At 39.9% G+C, this 9,849-nt stretch overlaps 1 protein-coding gene across 1 annotated transcript in view; it reads left to right on the top strand.

Moving 5' to 3' along the window:
• Nucleotides 1-9,849, top strand: part of STARD7 (StAR related lipid transfer domain containing 7) — a 61,821-nt gene that overhangs the window by 37,017 nt on the left and 14,955 nt on the right. Inside the window, exons 2-3 of the mRNA XM_007959432.2 lie at nucleotides 8,614-8,822; nucleotides 9,167-9,216. Of these exons, the coding sequence (XP_007957623.1) occupies nucleotides 8,614-8,822; nucleotides 9,167-9,216 (259 nt within the window). The remainder of the gene's footprint in view (nucleotides 1-8,613; nucleotides 8,823-9,166; nucleotides 9,217-9,849) is intronic.

The raw sequence follows: 9,849 nt of genomic DNA, 5'->3' as shown, positions 1-9,849 counted from the left end.
TTCATTATTCTGTGCTCTGGACGAAGAGAGATCCATCATTGCATCTAGATGGCTGCTTGCAAGCTTTTAAGATCATAGTCGCTACTCGCCAAAGTAGGATGTGGAACAATGTTTTGTGTAGTATGTTATGCCACTTGAGCTTGATGTCCCCTGCCACTATGGTCCCAAGCCCACACGTCCAACTACTTGCTCCCTCTGGGTAGCTGGCTGTGACCAGGAAGTGACTACAGCCTTGTGCCTTGTCAGTTCTACTATATACCTGGGAATTCTTACAGAACATACCCATACACTTGTAGAAACATTGTCTGCCAAACCTGTTCTTGGTCTTGGGCACACTCTCCCCTGCATAGACATACCTAATAGTTCAGCCTGTCCAACCGTCTCTCTACCCTTATATCCATGTCAAACTGCCAGCGTTTCATTTAGCAGACTTGCCAAGTGCTTAACTGCTGCACCACGAGTGCACCTTTTATCTTGAATAATATATGGCAGTTTAAGGAGTATTCCCATATTGATAGCTCCCCTGAGAATGGCCGTACAGATGACTTTTAGTATGGATCAGTATAATTTAGGACATTGGGTATACTAGCATTCCTTGTTGTTGTTAGGTGGTACTTGAACAATTTCTCTCAGAAAGATCAGCACAAGGCCAGTCCCCATGAGGTGGAGGTTAAAGATGTCCCAAATGTCCAAACTGTACCACTCCGTCATTTCAGACATTAACTACTCCTCCTCCTCCCAGTAATTTCCCCCATCTTAGGGTTCTGTATTTTGCTGTAATGCCTCACAGAGCTCAGACACCCAAGGGGTTTGTCTCACGTAGTAGTGGTAGAGGCGGCAGGCTGGCGAGTCTCAGGTCCGTGAGTAGGTCTGGAGAATCCTCCCAGTGCTCGGGGTTTGATGAATCTTGATCAGCAGATCAGATGACAGCTGCTGTCCCAGATCCAGGAGTGAGATGAGGATGAGCCAAGACACAAAACTGGAACAAGAGGAGGGTGAATCTTCCCAGGAGATTCGTAGATACACCCTCAGAGAAGCTAAGGATGGTGATTTGAATTACACCTTCCAGCAAGGCAGGACTCAAGATACATTGCACCTGTGTTACCCCAACAGAGTTAACCTAAGTAGATGGCTTTAACAATCAGCAGCTCAAGGCAAATCCCATCACAGAGCCAATTGTCAGTCATTATAGGGAAGGACTACTATCAGCTGCCCAGCCAAGTTGATAGCTGACCTTAACTACCACACCACCCCAAACAGGCATGGATAATAGGATTTATAATACATCACAGAATGGAGGACAATGGCTAGAAGGGCCACATTAAGCAATTCACACCGCAGGTAGCGTCAAGTTAGTTCCGACTCATTAGCAATCCTGTATGCAACAGAATGAAACACTGCTTGCTCTTGGGCCATCCTCACAATCATTGCTGTGATTGAGCACATTGTTGGAGCCAGTGTGACAATCCATCTCATTGAGATTCTTCCTCTTTTGCTGACCCTCTACTTTAGCAAACATTATGTCTTTTCTGGGTCTGGTCCTTCCTGCTAACATGTCCAAAACACATGAGACAGTCTCACCATCCTCGCTTTTAAGTAGCATTTTGGCTGCAGGGTTTCAGAGACAGATTTTTTGTTCTGCCAGTTCATGGTACATTCAGTATTCTTTGCCAGCACCATAATTGAAAGGCATCAGTTCTTCTTCAGTCTTCCTCCTTCATTGTCCAGCTTTTGCATGCATATGAGGTGATTGAAAATACCATGACTTGGGTCAGCCGCACCTTAGTTCTCAAAGTGACATCTTTGTTTTCAACACTTTAAAGAATTCTTTTGCAACACATTTGCCCAATGTAATATGTCATTTGCTTTCTTAACTGCTGCTTCCATTGATGTTGATTATGGATCCAAGCCAAATTAAATCCTTGACAACTTTTAACTTTCAGTAAGCAAGGTTTTGCCACCTGTATATTGTAAGTTGTTAATGAGTCTTCCTCTAATCCCAATGCCACGTTTTTATTCATACAGTCCAGCTTCTTGGATTATTTGCTCAGCATACAGATAGAATAAGTATGGTGAAAGGATACAACCCTGATGCACACTTTTCCTGATTTTAAACCATGCAGTATCCCCGTGTTCTGTTCAGATGACTGCCTGCCTGTTGGTCTATGTCCTCGTGAGCACAATTAAGTGCTCTGGAATTTCCATTCTTTGTAGTGTTACCCATAATTTGTTATGAGCCACACAATTGATTGCCTTCGTATAGTCAGTACAACATAGGCAAACATAGTTCGGATATTTGCTTTCAGCCAAGATCCATCTGACATTAGCAATGAAATCCTTGTTCCATGTTCTCTTTTTTTTTTTTAATTAGGATTTGGGTGATGTTCCATATTCTCTTGAATGTGCGTAGAATTTTTATCAGTTTCCTAACAATGTACTGGTGTAACAGCTTTTGAATTATCCTCAGCAAAATTTTACTCACGTGTAATATGAATGATACTATTCAATAACTTCTGCTTTCTGTTGGCTCACCCTTTGGAATGGGCACAAATAATGGATCTCTTCAGTCAGTTGGGCAGATAACTGTCTTCCATATTTCTTGGTGTAGACGAGAGAGCACCATCCGTTTGTTGAAATACCTCGAGGCTGAGGTAGCTATGGGCAAATGGGAAGTGGAAGATGATGAGGATGATGATGTTGACACCAAGAAACAGATGACCAATTAGTATGACTAGACAGCAAAAAAGAAAAAAGTAGTCCATCAATTCCTGGAGACTTATTTTTCACTGATTGCTTCAGCACAGCTTGGACCTCTTCCATCAGTTCTTGATCATATGAAACCTCTGCAAAATACTGAATGTTGACCAGTTCCTTTTGGTACAGTGACTACAGTGACTTCGCATATTCCTTCATCTCTCTCTCTCTCTTTTTTTAATTGTGATTTGGGTGAAAGTTTACAGTGCAAATTCACTTTCCATACAGCAGTTCACATACACTTTGTCTCATGACATTGACTACGATTTACTCCAATGGAACAGCTCCCCTCCCACTTCCTCCCCATAGTTACCTCTTCCCTGTGTCCTTCCCTCCATGCACTTCTGCCCCCTGAGCTGTCTCTCTGTGCATATACAGCCCTTCTATTCTCCCCTGATTGTTCTCTCCAAGGAGTGTGTCTACCTAATGCAAATGTTAACCTCTTGTGCCTGTCTTTTGTTTGGCTGGAAGCCATAGAGTGGGTTCAGTTCCAGACCTTGAAGGGCAGTCAGGGGCCATAGTCTCAGTGGTTCCACCAGGCTCTATCAGACCAGCAAACCTGCCCCCCCCCCCCTTTTTTTTCTCCAAATGATTTTGAGTTTGGTTCCACATTGTTCTCCCACTCTATCCAGGATCTCCTACATAGGTCCCCTTCTGAGTGGTTGACAGTAGTAGCTGGGCACCATCTAGTGTTTCTGGTCTCATATTTGTATAGGCTGAGGATGGCATGGTGTACCAGTCATGAGGACTAATTGTTTCCATGAATCTTTGGTTTTCTTCATTCTTTGCGCTGGATGAGGAGAGACCCATCGTTGCATCTAGATGGCTGCTTGCAGGCTTTTAAGATCCCGGTCGCTACTCGCCAAAGTCAGATGTGGAACAATATTTTGTGTAGTATGTTATGCCACTTGAGCTTGATGTCCCCTCTGACTCTGGTCCCAAGCCCACAGGTCCAACTACTTGCTCCCTCTGGGTAGCTGGCTGTGGCCAAGAAGTGACTACAACCTTGTCCCTGTCAGTTCTACTATATACCTGGGAATTCTTACAGAACATACCCAAACACTTGCAGAAACATTGTCTGCCAACCCTGTACATGTACCTCTCTATGTCTTCGTCTTTCTCAATGCCACCGTGTTGATCACTCACATTTGATACATTGCCCTTCTCTTCACCCAAGTCAATACTTGTCTTTACGTATCTAACAGTGTTTCATCCCCTCCCCTCCCACCAACAAAGACAATTTCTTTTCATATGTAAACCTTTACTTTTTATAATAATGGACTAATACAATATTTGTCCTTTTGTGATTGACTTATTTCACTCAGCGTAATGTCCTCCAAGTTCATCCATGTTATGTGATATTTTGCCGATTCTACATTATTCTTTGGGGTTGCATAGTATTCCATTGTGTGTATGTACCGTAGTTTGGTTATCCATTCTTCAGTGGACACCTAGGTTGTTTCCATCTTTTGACTATTGTAAATAGTGCTGCGATGAACAGGATGTGCATATATCTGTTCTTGTCCTGGCTCTCACTTCTTTAGGGTATATACCTAGTAATGGAATGGCTGGGTTCCTTCCATCTTCTTTTGATATGTCCTGTGTTCTTTAACATTTTGCCCATAGAATCCTTCAGTATTTCAAGTTGAGGTTTTGTTTTCCCTTCAATTCCTTCAGCTTGAGAAATTCTGAGTGTGTTCTTCTCTTTTGGTTTCCTAACTTCAGGTCTTTGCACATTGATTATAATTACTTTATCTTCTCAAGTCACTCTTTGAAATCTGTTCAGCTCTTTTACGTCATCATTTGTTCCATTTACTTTAGCTACTCCATGTTCAAGAGCCGGTTTCAGTCTCTTTTGACATCCATTTTGGTCTTTTGTGGGATCTTTTTAATGACCTTTTTCTTTCTTCATATATAATGCCCTTGATATCATTGTACAACTTGTCTGATCTTTGGTTATTTGTGTTCAGTGTGTCAAATTTGTGTTTGAGATGGTCTCTAAATTCAGGTGGAATGTATTCAAGGTCACAGTTTGGTTCTTGTGGACTTTTAATTCCCTTCAGCTTCAACTTGAACTTGTATATGAGTAACTGATTATCTGTTCTGCATTTGGCCCCTTGCTTTGTTCTTATTGATGATAATGAGCTTCTCCATTGTCTCATTCCACAGATGTAGTGGATTTGAGTCGTATTTATTCCATCTGGTGAGGTCCACGTGTATAGGCACAATTTATGTTGTTGAAGAAGGGTATTTGCAATGAATAGGTTGTTGGTTTTCAAAAGTGAACTCCCATGTTGTTTTTGTTATCCAGGCCATACTTTCTTATCACTGATTCTCTGTTTCCAGTTTTCAAATTCCAATCACTAGTAATTATCGGCGCATCTTGATTACATGTTTGATCAATTTCAGGTTGCAGAAATAGGTAAAAATCTTCAATTTCTTCATCTTTGGCATTAGTGGTTGGTGTGTAAATTTGAATATTGGTTGTATTAGCCGGTCTTCCTTGTAGGTGTATGAATATTACCCTATCACTGCCGTTGTTGTACTTCTGAATAGATCTTGAAATGTTCTTTTTGACAATGAATGCCACTCCATTCCTCTTTGATTTATTATTCCTGGGACAGCAGACCGTATGAGTAGCTGATTCAAAATGCCAATACCAGTCCATTTCAGTTCCTAATGCCTAGGATATGGATCTTCAAGCATTCAATTTCATTTTTGACAATTTCCAGTTTTCCTAGATTCGTGCTTCATACATTCCACATTCTGATTATTACGGATTTTGCAGCTGTTTCTTCTCATTTTGAGTCATGTCACATCAGCAAATGAAGGTCCCAAAAGCTTTACTTCAGCCACATCATTAAGACCAACTCAATTTAAAAAAAACTAACTTTGAGGAGGCAGCTCTTCCCCATCATATTTTGAGTGCCTTCTAGGGATCTTTGGTGGTGCAGTAGTTAAATACTTGGGTTGCTAACCAAAAAGTCAGTGGTGCAAACTCATCAGCTACTCTGAAGAAAGATGTGGCAGTGCTTCCTTAAAGATTTGCAGCCTTGGAAACCCTGTGGGGCAGTTCTGTGTCGGTGGGGTCACTGTGAGTGTTCCCTATAGCCTTAGCAGTAACCTAGTGCTTTGGAATGAGTCTTTGTATCTAGCTCTCAGTGTTCCAGAAATAACCCCTCAGAAGTTCTAGTTCTTTCCATTTCAGTGTTACATTTTGTGTTTTCTGTGTGTGCAGAGAGGATTGAATCAGGTGGTGTATAATTACATTAGAAGACCGACTGTTGTCCTTGAAATATTTTAAAGCCTTTGCCCTACACACTGCATTCCTTTCAGACCAGTATTTTGGAAGAATCTACATAGTAAATTTTGGTTTCAGTCTTAGAAGAAGTACAAACAGAATGTTCCTTAGAAGTTAGGATGGCAAGACTTTGGCTTACTTATTTTGGACACCTTATTAGGAAAGACCAGTCAGTAGAAAAGGACATCTTGTTAGTTAGAGAGAGAAAGCGAGGGAAATCTTCAATGAGATGGACTGACAGAATAGCTACAGTGATGGACTCAAGCATATCAAAGATCATGTAGATGGCACTTGACCAGTCGTCATTGCCTAGCTCTGTTATACATAAGGTCACCATGAGTTGGAGATGACTTGATAGCACCCAGCAATAGCAACAACTGGGGGCTTGAGTTGAATAAAATATGTGTCCATTTCAGAGAATATTTTCTTGTTTAAGTTTTGTACCAGTTTTTTTCAAATAGCTCATTACTGGATTTTTTTTTCCCACTTAAAACAATTTTGGGGGGAGGTTTAGTTTAGCTGTGAATTCCACAGCTCATTTGTAAACTTCCTGAAGGCATAGAGCATCTTGTTTGGTTTCCCATGTGGTATCATCTATATATTCTTTTGTTGCATTTATTATTATATGCCAGGCACTGTGGTAGTTAGACACAGTATATACTTTAAATGTTGGTTCAGTTATGCAGGAAAGACCACTTGAGTTAACCTAATGGTTCGATTAATTAGTGTGGTTTTGTTTTTTAATGATCATCAGTGGTTTATTTCAATTCTCTGTTCTTGCTTATTACTCACCAGAATGGCCTAAAATTAAAAAGAATGACAGTGGCAAGTTTCAGCAAAGATGTGGGACAAACAGAATTCTTATACGATACTGGGAGGAGCATAAAATGGCATAACCACTTTGAAATATTGTTTGGCAATTTCTAATAAAGTTAAATACACTATAACCTAGAAATTCCACTCCTACATATTTAACCAAGGGAGATGAAAATACAGGTGGTCTTTGACTTAAAACATGATTCTATCCTGACGACTTCCTTGTAAGTTGGTTCTGCTGTAAGTTGAGTACCTTATTTTTTAAAAGTTATTATTGCCTTTTTCTTACCAGTATCTATAAATCTGATCTGTATTTGTCTTTGGGTGTTGGCATGAAAATAACATCAGCAAATTATGTGCTACAGCATTATATGTACTAAATACGATTAATGATAAGATGTACCAAAAAAAAAAGGACAGTCCTAAATATAGTTATTTGTAACTCAAATACATCATAAGGCAGGGGGACTACCTGTACAGGCATACTTCGTTTTATTGCACTTCACTTCATTGTGCTTCACAGGTAATTTTCTTTTTTCCTTAAAAAGAAGGTTTGTGGCAACCCTGCATCGAGCAAGTCTGTTGGTGATGTTTTTCCAACAGCACATGCTCACTTTGTGTCTCTGAGTCATATTTTCGTTATTCTCATAATATTTTATACTTTTTCATAATGCATACTTAATAGACTACAGTATATTGTAAACATAGCTTTCATATGTACTGGGAAACCAAAATATTCATGTGACTTGCTTGATTGCAATACTTGCTTTATTGTGGTGTCTGGAACTGAACCTGAAGTATCTCCCAAGGTATGCCTGTATAGCAAGCTCTGGTGGCATAGTGCCTAAGGCATTTGAGTGCTAACTAGAAGGGTGTGGCAGGTACAGACCCACCAGCCACTCCTCAGAAGGAAGATTGGGCAATCTACTTCTGTAGTGATACCATCTCGGAAGCCCAAGGAGGGATTGCTATGAGTAGGATCCAACTCAACGGCATGAGTTTGGTTTTTGGTGTGATGCCTGTATATGTCCACAAAAAGACTTTTATAAGAATAATCTTAATCAGCTTCAGTTGTAATAAAACTTACAATAAAAGTTGTAAAAAAACTGGAAACAATGTAAATGTCTGTCAGTGAGTGAGTGAATGAACAAATGTGTTTTCATATAATGGGATACTAAGGAACATAAAGAACTACACAATATGGATGAAATTCAAAAACATTGAGTGATAGTTACAAAAGAATACACTTTGTTTGATTCCATTTATATGAAGTTCAAGTGAAACTAATCTATGATGAAGCAATCAGAGTAGTGGTTGCCTGAGGAGGGAAGGGGGGTTTTATTGGGAAGAGTCAGAAGGAAACCTAGAATCTTCTAGAGAGTGCTGGAAGTATTCTGTATCTTGATTTGGGATTTGGTTGCATAGGTGTCTGTATTTGTCAAAATCCACTGAATTTTAGTTAAGATGTTTTACTTTGTGTAAATTAGACCTCAAAGTATTATTTGCATAAAAAACAGTGGAAATATCATATTAATCATAATTTAAAAATATATTGTCTATTTTCTAAATCCAGTATCCAGCTGCCAAAGAGAATTTTTATATTTCAGTATGATGATATTTGCTGTTGTAAGAGAATGGCAAATGAAAATCTTAAAACTGTATGGCCAACATTTAAAAAATAAAAACTGTTTCTTTTCCAGGGAAAGCAGGGCCTGCATCATGCATATTTTTCTCCTTTCCAGATCCATTGATGAGATGAAACGGTTAGAGGAAATGTCAAGTGTGTTTCAGAGCTCAGGAGTTGAGCACCATTCCCCAGAACCAAAATCCCAAACAGAAGGCAATGAAGATTCAGGGGGCAAAGAGCAGCCATGGGAAATGGTGATGGATAAGAGACACTTTAAGCTGTGGCGGCGCCCAATTACAGGCACCCACCTTTACCAGTACAGAGGTGAGCCCCCAGGTTGGCTGTCTTTTAAGGGTGCTCCATGATTGCCTAATGCAAGACTTCTGTTCCTCATACCACTTTTAAACCATTCTGTTTTGATTGTTTCTTGGAAAATTGCCTCTTTTTTCCCTGTTTGTTGTTTTCCTTCTTCCAGAAAACAAGAGCCCAGTATAGTCTTTGCAATAGGTTGTCTTTGTCTTACTCTCCTGCCCTACTATGACTTCTGGTTTCTGAGTCTGCCTTTATGATGTTTCAGTACTCTGTAATTAAAATGCAGTTAAATGATAGGAATAGAGTGAGTGATGCAAGTGCAGCAAGCACCCTGTCATTCTTTCTTGTCATTCTAGTTTTTGGAACCTACACAGATGTGACACCCCGGCAGTTCTTCAACGTTCAGGTGAGCTGATTTTTCTTCCCAGATTTGGAGTTTCTGAGCTTAGATTGACACAGTGGCTGCAACAGTGGGCTCAAACATAGCAGTGATTGTGAGGATGGTGCAGGGTTGAGCAGTGTTCTGCTCTGTTGTACGTAGGATTGCTGTGAGTCGGAACCTACTTGATGGCAGTAACAACAAAGCCTGAAAAGCCAATTACTAGTGTCCAGGTGAATAATTTTTCTGACTTACATGTGACATTGGCTCCTATACCTCCATGTATCTCTTCATCTCTCTCATGCTGCATTGTATAGCATCTGGGTAAACATTTGTTAATAATTTCTTATCTGTCCTGTGGGGACGAAACCTGCTCTGCCCTCTTATGGGGCAATTGGGAGAGATGAATTTGAATGCTTTAATGCAGAAGTCTTTATGGTTTCATATATGTCATTTAAAAAATCATCCTTATGATTAAGATGTTAAAGTTTCAGCCAAAAGAATTTAGACAGTTCCTTGGAGGTCTTTGGAACTTGTAGTAATTTATCAGATCTGTAATATGATTGTGCTTAGACTATATGGTTTGAATTTGTTTCATAATCCAGCTCACCCACCTTAGTCATACCAGATTCTTTCTGTTTTCACATAAGTGTTGAGTTA

The sequence above is a fragment of the Orycteropus afer genome, unplaced genomic scaffold (assembly GCF_000298275.1).
Source record: "Orycteropus afer afer isolate SDZICR_OR568_19922 unplaced genomic scaffold, OryAfe1.0 scaffold00017, whole genome shotgun sequence".
Lineage (NCBI taxonomy): Eukaryota > Metazoa > Chordata > Mammalia > Tubulidentata > Orycteropodidae > Orycteropus > Orycteropus afer.
Note: the sequence above shows the minus strand (reverse complement) of the source record. Positions and strands in the feature narration are given on the sequence as shown.